The sequence below is a fragment of the Procambarus clarkii genome, chromosome 53 (genome assembly GCF_040958095.1).
Source record: "Procambarus clarkii isolate CNS0578487 chromosome 53, FALCON_Pclarkii_2.0, whole genome shotgun sequence".
Taxonomy (NCBI): Eukaryota; Metazoa; Arthropoda; class Malacostraca; order Decapoda; family Cambaridae; genus Procambarus; species Procambarus clarkii.
In genome coordinates this window covers 3,566,004-3,582,765 of record NC_091202.1, presented here as the reverse complement: position 1 = coordinate 3,582,765, position 16,762 = coordinate 3,566,004, and the positions used below count along the sequence as shown (strand labels likewise).

The 16,762-nt window shown below is 37.8% G+C and overlaps 1 protein-coding gene across 1 annotated transcript; it reads left to right on the top strand.

The window, feature by feature from the left end:
• The first annotated feature begins 7,167 nt into the window (after nucleotides 1-7,167).
• Nucleotides 7,168-11,146, top strand: LOC138352283 (procathepsin L-like). The gene is made up of 6 exons (XM_069304659.1): nucleotides 7,168-7,266; nucleotides 7,761-7,913; nucleotides 9,177-9,383; nucleotides 9,726-9,917; nucleotides 10,298-10,463; nucleotides 10,938-11,146. The coding sequence occupies exons 1-6, from the start codon at nucleotides 7,168-7,170 to the stop codon at nucleotides 11,144-11,146; spliced, it is 1,026 nt and encodes a 341-aa protein (XP_069160760.1).
• Nucleotides 11,147-16,762: the final 5,616 nt, after the last annotated feature.

The following is a 16,762-nucleotide window of genomic DNA, read 5'->3' as shown; positions in this document are numbered from 1 at the left end:
CACAAATCAACAACCCTGTTACTGAACCAGTATTTACCCAAGTCTTTCCTAAATCTAAACTTATCCAATTTATACCCATTGTTTCGTGTTCTGTCCTGTGATGATACTTTTAATACCCTATTAATATCCCCCTTATTATGTCCATTCACCCACTTGTAAACCTCTATCATGTCACCCCTAACTCTTCGCCTTTCCAGTGAATGCAACTTAAGCTCTGTTAATCTTTCTTCATATGAAAGATTTCTAATTTGGGGAATTAACTTAGTCATCCTACGCTGGACACGTTCAAGTGAATTTATATCCATTCTATAATATGGCGACCAAAACTGAACTGCATAATCTAAATGGGGCCTAACTAGAGCAAGATATAGCTTGAGAACCACACCAGGTGTCTTGTTACTAACGCTGCGATTAATAAATCCAAGTGTCCGATTTGCCTTATTACGAACATTTATGCATTGATCCTTTTGTTTTAAATTCTTACTAATCATAACTCCCAGATCCCTTTTGCAATCCGACTTCGCAATCACAACACCATCTAGCTCGTATCTTGTAACTCTATCATCATTACCTAACCTCAGAACTTTACATTTATCAGCATTAAACTGCTGATAACTTATTTAAGAATATTCTAAACAAAGCACAGGAACGTAGTATACCATACAAATTGAATAGATCGAATACTAATGACCCAAAGTGGATAACAAAGAATTTGAAGAACCTTATAGGTAAAAAGAGAGCTTGGTACAAAAGGATTAAAAATGGGGAGGTCACTTTAGAACAGGAATTCGTACAACTGGTTAGAAATGTTAAAAAAGAGATAAGGAAAGCAAAAAGAAACTATGAAGTTTGCATAGCAGGGCAAGCAAAGACAAATCCTAAAGGGTTTTTTCAGTTATATCGTACTAAGACTAGGGAAAGGATAGGTCCATTAAAAACTGAGACAGGTCAAATAACAGATAGTGATGAAGAGATGAGTAGTATTTTTAATAAATATTTTGTATCTGTATTTACTAAAGAGGAACTTAACAATATGCCTTCAGCCGAACAAGTCTATGTGGGTGGGGACGAGGACAGGTTGACGAGTTTAGCAGTTACCAGGGAGGATGTTCTTAAACAAATAGTAAAACTCAAACCAAACAAATCCCCAGGGCCGGATGAAGTGTTTGCCAGGGTGCTTAAAGAATGCAAAGAGGAGCTTTGTGACCCACTGTCAACCATATTTAATAAATATGGTTGCAGTGCTATGATAAATACCATATTTATCATAGCAATATGGAAGTTGTAGTGAAGGACCTGGTGACTCTAGTGGGAGCCCTGAGGACAGAGTTGGACTCTCTGCGGGAGGAGGTGCGTCAGCTTAAAAAACAACGAGAAGTAACGAAGGAGGAGACCAGCAGTAAAGGGACCTCGTCTTGGAGAGTTGCGAAAGACAGGGGCCTTAAGAAGACTTTGATAAAGCCGCCTTCAAACGTCATAGCAACTTCAAATTCATTTGACGTTTTGGAGGACGAGTGCTGTGGAGAGACTGTGGATCGCGCAAAAGGGAAAGCAACGAAGAGAAAGGAAGCGCAGGCCCCTCAGAAAGTAAAGGAAGTACCTAAGCAAACATTAGTTGTGGGAGATTCCCAGATAAGGTATTTGGATAGAACGTTTTGTGCTAGAGATAGGGGGAACAGGTTAAGGGTTTGCTATCCCGGAGCTGGCATTGGTGATATTATAAACAACATGAATGATATTATGGCTGGTAATGGGAACAATCCCATTATTTGCATTAGCGTGGGAGGAAATGATGTTGGTCGAGTCAGGAGTGAGGAACTGATTCAGAGGTATAAAACAGCCATAGAGTTAGTTAGGAGCAAGGGAGGAATCCCGATCATATGTGGCATTCTTCCAAGAAAGGGAGTGGGAAATGAATGGATATCGAGGGCACTTGGTGTCAATTGCCGGCTGGAAAGATATTGCAAATCAAATGCAATATCTTTCATAGACAACTGGGAACACTTCTATGGAAGAAATGAAATGTATGCTCGTGATGGGGTGCATCTATCGAGAGCTGGGGTTGTTGCTGTTGCGAACTCGCTAGAAGAAGTGGTTAGAGGTGTTTGTTTGGGTTTAAACTGTTAGTAGATAGAGGTATGGGAATTGATTTGGAGGAAGGAGGTAATAAAAGTATGTGTTTGTGGGAGAAAGGAATTGGCAAAACGATCAGGGAAAGAGAAGGTCCGCAAAATAACAATTCACTTAGGGTATATTACACTAACAGTAGAAGTCTAAGAAATAAAATTAACGAATTAAATGCTCTTGTCTGCACAGAAAAAATAGATATTATTGCACTTACCGAAACGTGGATGAATGTAGAAAATAGAGAACTATTAGCTGAATATCAAATATATGGATTTAAACTATTTCACACAGATAGATATATTAGACGAGGAGGTGGAGTAGCCATATATGTTAGGGATAATTTGAAATGTAGTCTCAAAGAAGGAATCAAAAAAGAGCCACACACAGAAACTATTTGGATTGAATTAAACGAAAAAGCTAATAATATTATAATAGGAGTAATATATAGGCCACCAAATTTAGACAGAATGGAAGCAAAGCATCTATGGGATGAAATATCTAGAGCATCTAGATCTAACAGTATTTATGTCATGGGTGACTTTAATTTTAGCGGAATAAACTGGTTGAACAAAACAGGGAATAGTGAAGCAGAAGATTTTCTAGAATTAATTGACGATTGCTTTCTTACGCAACACATTAAGGAACCAACACGGGAAAATAATATTTTAGATTTAGTGTTAACTAACAGGGAAACGCAAATTAATGACATCGAAATAGGGAGTGAGCTAGGGAGCAGTGATCACAAAGAAATCAGATTTAGCATAGAATGGAATAGACCAGTAGGAGAAAATTCTGTTAAAGTGCCAGATTTTCGAAAAGCTGATTTTAATAGCCTAAGAAATTTTTTGGGTCAAATTGATTGGAAAGGCTTGGGTATGGGGTGTGGGCCGGTCTTGGAGCGAGACATGAACCCAGCGATAGGTGACTTAAATGGGGATTTCGATGTGGATTCAATATATAACTTATTTAAGAATATTCTAAACAAAGCACAGGAACGTAGTATACCATACAAATTGAATAGATCGTATACTAATGACCCAAAGTGGATAACAAAGAATTTGAAGAACCTTATAGGTAAAAAGAGAGCTTGGTACAAAAGGATTAAAAATGGGGAGGTCACTTTAGAACAGGAATTCGTACAACTGGTTAGAAATGTTAAAAAAGAGATAAGGAAAGCAAAAAGAAACTATGAAGTTCGCATAGCAGGGCAAGCAAAGACAAATCCTAAAGGGTTTTTTCAGTTATATCGTACTAAGACTAGGGAAAGGATAGGTCCATTAAAAACTGAGACAGGTCAAATAACAGATAGTGATGAAGAGATGAGTAGTATTTTTAATAAATATTTTGTATCTGTATTTACTAAAGAGGAACTTAACAATATGCCTTCAGCCGAACAAGTCTATGTGGGTGGGGACGAGGACAGGTTGACGAGTTTAGCAGTTACCAGGGAGGATGTTCTTAAACAAATAGTAAAACTCAAACCAAACAAATCCCCAGGGCCGGATGAAGTGTTTGCTAGGGTGCTTAAAGAATGCAAAGAGGAGCTTTGTGACCCACTGTCAACCATATTTAATAAATCAATAGAGTCAGGCAGAGTGCCAGAGTTTTGGAAAGTTGCTAATGTGATACCAGTTTTTAAGAAAGGAGATAGATCACTTGCGTCTAACTATCGACCAATTAGCCTAACGTCTATTGTGGGAAAGTTACTCGAATCTATAATAGCAAATAAAATTCGTCTTCATCTTGAAAAACATAAATTAATAATTGAGTCGCAACATGGTTTTATAAATGGCCGTTCATGTTTAACAAATTTGTTATCTTTTTATTCTAGCATTGTTGAGGCAGTTGATAGTGGTAAGGATTGCGATGTTGTATACCTTGACTTTAGCAAAGCTTTTGATACAGTGCCACATGAAAGACTGATTAAAAAAATAGAGTCTCATGGTATTGGGGGTGCTATATTAAGCTGGATTAGGGCATGGCTATACCAAAGGAAACAGAGAGTTAGTATAAATGGAATCAAGTCAGAGTGGGAAAATGTTTTAAGTGGAGTGCCTCAAGGCTCTGTCCTGGGACCTCTGTTGTTTATAATATATATAAATGATTTAGATTCAGGTTTGAGTAGCAACATTTGCAAATTTGCCGATGATACGAAAATCGGTAGGGAAATTAATTCGGAGGAGGACTCACTATCACTTCAAGTTGATCTAGATAGGGTTTTGAAATGGTCAAAGGATTGGCAGATGCAGTTTAATGCTGATAAATGTAAAGTTCTGAGGTTAGGTAATGATGATAGAGTTACAAGATACGAGCTAGATGGTGTTGTGATTGCGAAGTCGGATTGCGAAAGGGATCTGGGAGTTATGATTAGTAAGAATTTAAAACAAAAGGATCAATGCATAAATGTTCGTAATAAGGCAAATCGGACACTTGGATTTATTAATCGCAGCGTTAGTAACAAGACACCTGGTGTGGTTCTCAAGCTATATCTTGCTCTAGTTAGGCCCCATTTAGATTATGCAGTTCAGTTTTGGTCGCCATATTATAGAATGGATATAAATTCACTTGAACGTGTCCAGCGTAGGATGACTAAGTTAATTCCCCAAATTAGAAATCTTTCATATGAAGAAAGATTAACAAAGCTTAAGTTGCATTCACTGGAAAGGCGAAGAGTTAGGGGTGACATGATAGAGGTTTACAAGTGGATGAATGGACATAACCGGGGGGATATTAATAGGGTATTAAAAGTATCAACACAGGACAGAACACGAAACAATGGATATAAATTGGATAAGTTTAGATTTAGGAAAGACTTGGGTAAATACTGGTTCAGTAACAGGGTTGTTGATTTGTGGAACCAATTGCCGCGTAACATTGTGGAGGTGGGGTCCCTCGATTGTTTCAAGCACGGGTTGGACAAGTATATGAGTGGGATTGGGTGGTTATAGAATAGGAGCTGCCTCGTATGGGCCAATAGGCCTTCTGCAGTTACCTTTGTTCTTATGTTCTTATGTTCTTATAAATCATAGAGTCAGGCAGAGTGCCAGAGTTTTGGAAAGTTGCTAATGTGATACCAGTTTTTAAGAAAGGAGATAGATCACTTGCGTCTAACTATCGACCAATTAGCCTAACGTCTATTGTGGGAAAGTTACTCGAATCTATAATAGCAAATAAAATTCGTCTTCATCTTGAAAAACATAAATTAATAATTGAGTCGCAACATGGTTTTATAAATGGCCGTTCATGTTTAACAAATTTGTTATCCCCCACTCCAGCACTGTTGAGGCAGCTGATAGTGGCAAGGACCGCGATGCTGCACACCTTGACCCCAGCAAAGCCTTTGATACAGTGCCACACGAAAGACCGACCAAAAAGACAGAGTCTCATGGCATTGGGGGTGCCATACCAAGCTGGACCAGGGCACGGCTACACCAAAGGAAACAGAGAGCCAGTATAAATGGAACCAAGCCAGACCGGGAAAACGTCGCAAGTGGAGCGCCCCAAGGCTCCGTCCCGGGACCCCCGCTGTCTACAATACATATAAATGATCCAGACCCAGGCCTGAGCAGCAACACCCGCAAACCCGCCGATGACACGAAAATCGGCAGGGAAACCAATTCGGAGGAGGACTCACCACCACTGTTATTTTTTGTTCCTTGGTTCGATCTGAAAAAGTCAATTCCTGCACATTTGTTAGTGGATCATTCTACAGTGTACCTTACACTTTGGTTCCATTCACTTGGGTAATATTCACTAGTGTACCATTCAACAGTGTACCATTAACTTGGGTACCATTCAACAGTGTACCATTAACTTGGGTACCATTCACTAGTGTTCTATTCAACAGAGTATCATTAACATGGGTACCTTTCACTAGTATTCCATTCAACAGTGTGCTTACTTATTCCATTCAACAGTGTGCATTAGTGAACCATTCTCTAGTACAGCCACAAGTAAACCATTCAAAAGTGTACACCTCAAAAGTGTACCACTAAATATTGTAACATACTGTACACGAATATTACATTCCGAATTGAGAAAAAATATATTACTAAATTAGATCGTATTCAAAGTCCAACAGCAAAAATAACGCCACGAGAGCAATAAATTCTTCGAAGGTTTCAAAGAGCGAGAAACACTACTGTGCAGTTTTTGAACACCATCCATCTCACCTTTGCCTCGCATGCGCGTCCTCACTAAGTGTATATGTTTGCCATTATCGAGCAGCAGTGTTAGTCAGTCAGTCAGCGTCGACCAGACTTCCAGGCAAGGTGAGTGGAGGAATGTGTATTAACATGTTCCCAGATAAAATATCATTAATGGGATTTATGTTCTCACTTTTAAATCATTATACTGATCTATGGAATATAGATTATAGTTATAATTGTTTAACATCAAATTCCATTAAAAGAAAAATCGAAAATTAGAAAAAAAAATTGTTTCTGAAACTAAAAAAATTGAAATCTAGAATAAATTATTATTCTAGATTTCTTACTCACTTGCAGTTGGACAAAATTTACATGACGTAACCAATGTGTTACAGTCGCATCAGTCTGTTACGAGACTAAAGTGATTACACACAGAAATAACAATTGCGTGATGCATCAAATGAACAAATCCACGGGGGTTCGAACCTACGTCCGAGAGGATCCCAGACGGTGCCTTAATCGCCGAAATGAACTTGAACAAATGAACAAACCTTGTGGATTTGTTCATTTGATGTATCACGCTCATTTTGATTTCTGTGTATAATGAAGTAGAGGTACAGCAGCTTATTGACAGAGCTCGGGTGCAGGGGGAAATTGTGTATAATCCTGGTTTGTGTCACGGAGAGGCTGCAGGATCCGAGTAAGGTCAGTTGAACTTCCAGTTGCAATTCTTTTACCATGTCGCAGCTCAGTCGATTAAGGCCGCGTCTGGGATCCTATCGGACGTAGGTTCGAACCCTCGTCACGGCCCTTGTGGATTTGTTCACTAAAGTGATGTTAAATATTATGGAAATTGTTACTCTTATGATACTTATTTTTTCTTTCCCACTAGATGAAGTACTTGGCAGCATCAGTGTTGGTGGCCGTTCTTGCCGCAATATCTGCAGTACCTTACTCTTCTGTTGTGCAGGAAGAGTGGGAGACATTTAAGGTAAGAACGTTACCAACATTAATTATTTGAAGTGTTCTTTAAGAAGAAAGCTTTAGCATGTTTTAGGGGATAATAGTGTAACAGTTGCCATCATTTTTACATTAAAAATTAATGAGCGAACAATATGATAGCGTACCAGGTTTCATGTATAGATTTCTCTTGCAAATAAAGGAATTATATTTGTTTTGACTGCAAACCCGCTGGCATCACTGGTCACTTCAGTGTAGAGGTCGTTGAAGAAATTTATTGAGTGCAGTCAGTAAAGTCAGGGGTGATGGATGCTACTAGTGGTGAACTAAAGCGTTCCTTGCCAACTTCTTTTCATTGTTTATATCAACAACCGTTGCTGTTGTACTGATCTGAAAAAACTATTGTGCTTGTAGCAACTATATTACATTTGCATATACTCATCTTCATATATTCTTAAAACCATTCATCTTGCCTCCCGAGACCGGCTAGAAGAAATAGTGTAATTATGAAAAAATATTTTTTAGATTGAACATGACAAGAAATACGCCACTGATGTTGAAGACTCGTTCCGCATGAACATCTATATGGAGAACAGACACAAGATTGCTGCACACAATAAGCTGTTTGCAACAGGACACAAGTCATACAGGCTCAGAATGAACAAGTTCGGTGACATGGTAAGTAGGATAAACTTCTAATTAGTTAGCATTGTTTGCATGATAAAATCAGAAGAAGCAATGAAATTGAAATAAGTTTATTGAGGTCAAATACACACAAAGGGATGAGGTATCTCAAGCTATTCTCACTCCGTTCAGTACATCGTGTTAATACGTTTGTGTTTGTGACACACATCACAAACAATAAACATTACCAAACATTCTGAGAGATAAACATATACATTTCCTCCTTTAAACAATTAGTATGGTATCAGACGTACACAAATACTTTTATGACCTAGGTATACTGTATAGACAATTTGCAAGAGACATGCAGATAATTCAACAAAAGATTACAATCTTGGTGCAAAATTCTTATATCTCTCAAGAATATCATCAACCTTTCCGTTGTGACACATCCAGGCTATTTGTTCAGGAACAGTCCTTATCTCAGTGTTTCTATATACATTAATCAACGGACAATCGAGAACATATTGGGCAAGGGTGTGATACCTTAACATACCACATAGTTTACACTTCGTGTCGTTATCATGAACACCTATCCCATATTCCCAGTAATATTTGTACCCAAGCCTGAGCCGCATGTACACAATCACTCCAAACATTTCTCCTTTTACCATAAGTGAAATGGGTGTTCTGTCTCACATACATGTAGTGTTGCATGGTTTGACTTCTCTCATACATTATACCTCTCTCCACTTCTGCCTGTGCCTAAATATTTCTGATTTTGCTTCGTATTTGTCTCATTGTGAATTCACATTCAATGTCAACTTGTGGTTTTGATGTGGCACGTTTGGCCAAGTCATCCGCCACCTCGTTGAGCACTATTCCAACATGAGATGGAATCCACATGAATTTCACACTATGACCTTTCAGCTGTTATCTTTTTCATACAATCCTCAACTATGGACATGAAGACTGGGTTTCGACTGTTAAGAAGCCATGAGGAGGATTCTATCCAATGCGATGGATCCTCACAGGCTCTCCTCTAGGCCACTACACCGCGACATGGCAACTTGGGATTCAACTGAATCATATGGGGTTCAGAGGATGGAAACCCTGTATTCGAACCATTACTGAGCATTGGTTCAAGTCCTCTTGGCTCCTACTGATTTTTTTTCTCATTGAGGCATCACGTTAATGTGATCACATTGTGTATTATCTGTATCCTGATCTCATTCAGAACCACAAAAATCATATGTTCAATTACACCCTAATGCCCAGTAATTTATGTGATGTAATAAAATAAAATATTTCTTACAGCTGCAGGATGAGTTTTTGTCAACAATGGCAGGTTTCCATTCGAACCACACAGAAAGATACAGATTAAACAGCATGTACAATGGTTCCACTTACATTGAGCCAGATGATGATGTTGTCCTTCCCAAGACTGTTGACTGGAGAGAGAAGGGAGCAGTCACCCCGGTAAAGGACCAGGGAAAATGTGGATCATGCTGGGCCTTTTCAGCTGTGAGTATTATCTTCTAACTCATCTTGTTTGTAGTGTTATTTATATAGAATATTAATGACATCTTTGACATGTGAAGTTAATTTGTAATGGGTTTATTGTTATTATATGCAAATAAAATAGTTGAATATTTAGGAAAATTATTAAGTAAATTTATGCAGACTTAAGGTTGATAATTAGTATCATTATTATCCTAGATAATTACTTAATGAGTTGCGTGCTATTAAATCCTTAGATATTATTATGAGCTAATATTAATATTTTCTCATATATTAATAATGATCATATAAAGAACTTACAAGTTCTGATGATGTTTTACAAAGTAATGTTTGTGTGGTCCACAGACCGGGTCACTGGAAGGTCAACACTTCCGCCAGACGGGTAAGCTGGTGAGCCTTTCTGAGCAGAACTTGATTGACTGTTCCGCCAAGTACGGCAATGGTGGCTGTGACGGTGGACTGATGACCGCTGCCTTCAAGTACATTGAGGACAATGGTGGGATTGACACTGAAGATTCTTATCCTTACAAGAAGAAGGTAAATACACGTTTCATGATAATTATATTTTACCTGGGATGTGGTCTTGAACTTTTAAACAGTGAGTAGTTTGTAATATTTGCTGATGAGGAGTCTGCAAATATTGCAGTCTGTGTGTGGTTTGGTCAACATATTTCGTAATATTTGCTTTTTTGTGATTGACACTGAAGATTTTTATCCATATATCAGGATAAATACTTTTAATGATAATTATATTTTACATATTTAAAACTGGCTTTAAACTTTTTAACAGAGAGAATAATAAGCATTTGCATAACATATTTGCCTATAATATAAGCAAATATTTCGAACTTATATATAAGTATATATATGTTTTTCATATTTTTGAACATAATAATATTGTAACCTTACTCTATTAGGAAGGAAAGTGTCAATATAAACAGCAAGAATCTGGTGCTAAAGTGACTGGCTTTGTTCATATTCGCGAGGGAAGTGAAGTTGCACTGAAGAAAGCTGTTGCCACAGTTGGACCAGTATCTGTTGCCATTGATGCCTCACACGGGTCAATCCAGTTTTACCATCATGGTAAGATTTTTTTTTTATTGTGAATGTGTACATAGATCACATTTTACTGAAGGTGATCAGTATATTTATGCATGCTCATATAAACGTGAAATGTTCACCATATGTGTATATAAATTGTTTAAATTGTATGAGATCTTTATTGTTTAACGATTCTCGGGTCTTTCTTAGATCTGCTGTGTTTTCTAAAGTTTTTGAATATATCATTATTATAGCATCTCATAGTGCGTTAAGTATTCATCATGTTTTCTACCACACACAATGGCATGTCCACGTATACACACAATCATGTAAATAGGGTGGCGCGTCTCACTCACCATATCGACAATTCCAACACTGTAACACAGTATTTATTCTTCCATTTAATTTAATGCCTTTAAATTCAGAATATTATTTATTTTGTAGGAATTATGAAAGTTTCTGAAGAAATAATTTTTTAAATATTGTATTATTAAAGGATGAATATATATATTACAGGTGTTTATGACGAGCCAGGATGTAGCTCAACGAATCTTGGCCACGGTGTTCTGGTTGTGGGTTATGGCACTACGGAGGACGGAACTGACTACTGGCTGGTGAAGAACTCTTGGGGCACAACTCTGGGTGATGAAGGCTACATCAAGATGATGAGGAACCGTAGTAACCAGTGTGGCATTGCTTCTGCTGCCTCCTTTCCCCTTGTATAAACTCGTGGGGGACCCAGCGTAGCATTGTTACTGCTGCCTCCTTCCCTCTTGTCTAAACTCGTGGGGACCCAGCATGGCATTGTTACTGCTGCCTTCTTCCTTCTTGTATCGTGGGAACCCAGCGTGGCATTGTTACTGCTGCCTTCTTCCTTCTTGTATCGTGGGGACCCAGCATAGCATTGTTACTGCTGCCTCCTTCCCTCTTGTATTGTGGGGACCCAGCATAGCATTGTTACTGCTGCCTCCCTGTATAAAACACTCGAGGAGACCCAGTGTGCCAGTCTTGCTGCTGTCTTACTACTAACTTCCAGCATTAATTATGTCTCCACTTAGAACTGACCTTTTATCCGCTGTCTAATTTTTTTTTTTCATCTGATTAATTTGAGAGATGTAATAAATTTGCCATTTGGATGCCTTATGAAGGCAGGCAAAATAATTAGGTTCTCTGCAATAAAGGAGTCTTCAATGAATATAGGAAATTGGTCAATTTAACTCAGAGGACTCAGTTGGTAAAGATAATTTTCTGAGGTCATGTATTACTTTATATTCTTTCGTAATAAAAATAAGCAAAACATTTTTATCATTATGAACCAATTCCTAAATGAATTGTCGGAAATTTCGACACCAATTACTACAAACTTTTATTTACAATAGTTACAATTATTTACAATACAAAATGGCTAACTTATTCTAATTTCGTCACATTTCACCTAATTTATCTTTCCCTGTAAAACGTATATCCAATAATGTTTAAAACACCAGTCAGGAGACCAAAATGGATAAAAAATAATTCTCCAGGACTGAGTATAATTAAATCATAAATAAAACCAAGGTCTCCTTCACATTGTTGATAAGAGTCAAAACCATTTCTTAGGGTTAAGAAACCGTTAATTATGAACATCAAGTGTTCTATATCTGTTTGACTATATTTATTATGAATAGCTTTATTTAGTATATAATGTCAAGTGGTAAAGTGGTTAGAACGCATGGCAAGCCACCCGGATCGGATAAACTTAAATAACTAAATGAATTCTCCATAGTATCTTGTCTTAAATACAGCCGTCATATATTAGTTGCATTATATTACAACATCATTTAACTCGTATCTTGTAACTCTATCATCATTACCTAACATTAAATTTGTCAGCAGTAAACTGCATCTATCAATCTCTTGACCACTTCAAACGCTATGTAGATCGTCATGATCATGATAGCAAATTTGTTTGCTATCATTAAAAACATGAACTGCAATTTGCAAAACCATGTTGTGGCTCATATAATAATTTATATTATTATATAATTATATTATATAAGTGCAATACTTTGCTACAGATCATCAATCACTCTCACACATACATATTGGTATTATTATAGCATCAGTGCAGTGCTTTACTCTGCTGCAGATCATCAATCACTCTCCCAGGTCGTTTTCTTCATTTTCAGTCATCAATTCTTATGTTTACAAGTAGTTTGCCATTTCATGTTTACTTCTAAGATATATTACTTTACATCTATTATAGATGCAAAGGATGGGATTATAATTATAATTGGCCAATCAGTTGTACATAACAACTTAAGAATTAAAAAAATGAAAATGGTTTATTGGACTTTAAATTTAAATTGGCTTTAAGTTCCTATAAATTATGACCTCTAGCTGAAATCTTGTAACTCACTACCTAGCCTCAGAAACTTACACTTCTCTGCATTAAGCTGCATCTGCCAGTCTTTAGACCATTTCAAAAACCTGTCTGGATCGTCTTGAAGCGATTTTGCATTTTACACAAGAAAATCACACTAACGTCATATACCAATAAGAAAATCAATTGAAGCAATGCGATTTGGAGTCTTCTGGGTTTATCTTCCGCCCAATTTTCGTTTCGTCTGCATATTTGTAAATTTTTGTGCAACATCCTATCTAATTATTTTATATATATGAAAGATAATTGAAGTCCCAGGACACAGCCTTCACTCCACCACAGACACCCCACCTACAAGTTTTCCACTCAAACATAACTCCATTTATAATAACTCTTTGCTTCCTTGAATACAATCATGATATTTTCCAGATGAAGATATCACCCTAATACCTTGAGCCTCTATTTTGCTAATCAGTCTTTTCACAATCAACTACCCCAGGTATGCTAGAAAAGAATGAAAGTAAATTTGCCAAACAAGAGCAACTCTTAGTACACCTATGTTGTGGATCAATTAAGAAGTTCAGCTAATATGACTATGCAAGTGATCACTCTCCCTTCTTAAAAATCGGTACCACATTAGCAAATGACCACAAATCAGCTACTGTGCTCGAATCAACAGATTTACTTATAATGCAAGACATATAAACATGAATTACATTATTATTTTTGTCTTACCTCCATTGATACCAATTCTTTACTTGCCTTGATATTACAATATCCTTATTTAACATATTACATCGACAAGAGTTCTCTCGTGGCCCTCTTCTCTATTACATCAACTGCCTGATTTACAAAGATTTACAAAGATATAAATGGGGGTCATGAATCTTATTTTAGCCATTTTTCTTTAGTTGCTTAATGTTCCCTCTTCATAGTCCAGAAAATACTGATATACTGGTCTTCTGCTATATAATAACGCCAAAGATCATCTACTGTAAAATAAAAAAATAGGCTTAATTTAGTTGACACAACTTAAATGACATAATTAGGCTGTGTCCAATAACATCTATGGTGAAGATTTCAGTGAACTTCTTAATCAAGACTCCACGTCCTGCCTTTCCGTCCTTAGTTACCGAGCCATCACAACAAACATCGAGAGTTTTTAATTTGAGTGTTTTTCTACTTTTCAATCATATATTACTTTCAACTGTCCTGACTCGTACATACTCTCATCCTTTTGCAGGGAGAACAATCTTAACATCAGAAGGTAATGAAATACATTCTTGTAAGACATTATATTTTGTAACAATTTAAAATAAAGTTATCAAATATCCTCTCTTGTAATACCTAAAAACACATTCATTTCTTCCAACCAAATCAAGACCTCAAGATCTTTTTTCCCACCATTTGAGCTGAGAGGATTAATTCATTGAGAAGACGACGACGGACCATCCTAAACTCCCACAACCGACACCAAGAGGCTCTCCAGAGCCTCCACCGACTTCGACAAGAATATCCTTGCCACCGACGATGAAGACAAAAGTTCTTGGTATGTTCTCTTCATTCCGGCCAGCGAGTTCAGTGGCATCATAAACATCAGACGACCATTGGCCAACAAATGTAACAAGATAATCTGTAACAACAAATCCCCGCACCCTATGAATGTCCATGCCAACACCATAAACTTTTACAATAACCTCATCATACTGAAGAAAGAATTCCGCTACCCAGAATTCCACCGCAAAATCCCGGACAGACAAATGGAATTCCTCGAAAAAGATGATTATCCTGATGGTACTGAGCTAACAAGGTTGTTCTGTTCAGGTATAACACATCGCCTTGCACATTAAACTGCAACCTGGCAACTAAGAGTCCTGCGAGCCATAAACTGCTAGCCACCATGAAGACCCCCATCCATCCACAGATATCCAATATCAGCTGTTGGTACTGGTAATGGTTCCCAAGAACCTTCACTTTTTGATTGATGATTGATGAAGATTAAGCCACCCAAAAGGTGGCACGGGCATGAATAGCCCGTAAGTGGTGATCCTTTTGAGCCATTACCAGTATCAAGAGCTGATACTGGAGATCTGTGGAGGTGCGACTGCACCCTGCGTGACGGGAGATGTCTCCCACGTGGACCAAATGATTGATGAAGATTAAGCCACCCAAAAGGTGGCACGGGCATGAATAGCCCGTAAGGGACCAAATGGATTGATGATTGATGAAGATTAAGCCACCCAAAAGGTGGCACGGGCATGAATAGCCCGTAAGTGGTGGTCCTTTTGAGCCATTACCAGTATCAAGAGCTGATACTGGAGACCTGTGGAGGTGCGACTGAACCCTGCGTGACGGGAGATGTCTCCCGTGTTCACTTTCTGGGTGACTTGATCTTTATCAATCAATCAATCGATTAATTCATAATCCCCGCCTCTCATTAATCTAATCACCGAAACCAAGATTATCCCAGAAATTTTATCCCCAATACTCTGTAAGTTCAATTCCATCCTCATTAACTCAGTCTTTGTATTCCAAGGTCATCCTAAAGTTATTTGCATTGCTTCGTTTTGTACCTTCTCCAATTTGTTTAATCCCTTTTACCAAATCGAGAAATTGAAGGTTCAGAATAATCGATAAGAGATCTCAAGGGACTTGTGTACACCATGCGTAGCATGGTGTACACAAGAAACTTCGTAGCATGGCGTAGCACACAAACTTCTACTCCGTTTTTACAATATATCAAGCTTGCAAGGTTTGTAATAACTTCAGACAAATACCCAATGAACGGTTCAACTCAGCCTTCAAGCTCGATTATATCTTGGGTGTATCGATTATATTTGGATATTAAATAGTATTATTTATTTTTACTCTTTTTATAATTATCCGCGTTTATTTCCGATTTCTTCATTCAATCTTAGTTTTGTCTTCATTAACGACCAGTTCTAATACGGTGGAACAGTGTTTCAAACTTTTCCATCAACTGCCTGAATATTGAAAATATCTTTAACTTGTGACTCCTCTCTCTATATTACAAAGACAGGCAGAATCCATTTCTCTCCGCCACATTCTGACTCCATCTCCTGTGATCGATAGACACATCCACCGAGCTGACGACAGAACGGCATCACTCCTCACCATCAGTTGAATCCCTTGGTGGACACAATGCGTCCCAAACGGTATAAAGATAAGACTACCAACCTAGATGGACACGCCTTTGGAAAGAGTGACATTTTTCAGATAAAAAAGACGGGGTCAGCATCATACCCATTGACATTAGTCATAAAGATGAGGATGTCGTGCTCTTCTTTTCATGTGCGAGGACTTGGAAAAACTCCTGGCTTACGCACTCCCACTTCACACGGAGCAGCACCTCTATCTAAACTACACAAAACAGTTCCAGCTGAAAGAACAGTTCTTATCAGCAGGGTCAGCAATGGATAACTGCTGACCAAAAAGAAAGTAAGATCATTCACATGATCGAGAACGAAAACCCATCACTCGGCGTGTTCGACTTGGCCGTTTGTTGCTGTTTTAGATTCACCTACTCAGAACAAAAAAATCCTAGTAGCACGGGCTATGGTGAGCCCGTAAGTGAGCTATTTGGAGTGATTGATTGAAAAGATTAAGCCAACCAGGAGGTGGCTTGGGCATGAATAGCCCATAAGTGGAAGATTTTATTTTTAGTGAGTGTATTCTGTGTGCTGAGGTCGCATTTAAATCGTCAGGCTGCTATCGCGGGGGAAAGTGTAAATAAATATTGGCAATCTCAATACCATCTAGCATGTATCTTGTAATTCTATCATCGTTACCTAGCCTCAAAACCTTTTAAAGAGTTTAAAACACAAAACAAAACAAAATATACGATTTAAATACTCATGTAAGCACAGAATATAAATATTATTGCACTTACTGAAACGTGGATTAATATAGAAAAAGAGAACTACAAGCTGATTATCAAATAAACGGATTTAAACTATTT

Bases quoted from the DNA above. Each gene is read 5' to 3' on its own strand.
- LOC138352283 (XM_069304659.1), top strand. From the start codon at position 7,168: ATGAAGTACTTGGCAGCATCAGTGTTGGTGGCCGTTCTTGCCGCAATA. The intron at 9,918-10,297 runs GTAAATACACGT...TTACTCTATTAG, and splicing joins CTTATCCTTACAAGAAGAAG to GAAGGAAAGTGTCAATATAA. The intron at 10,464-10,937 runs GTAAGATTTTTT...TATATATTACAG, and splicing joins AATCCAGTTTTACCATCATG to GTGTTTATGACGAGCCAGGA.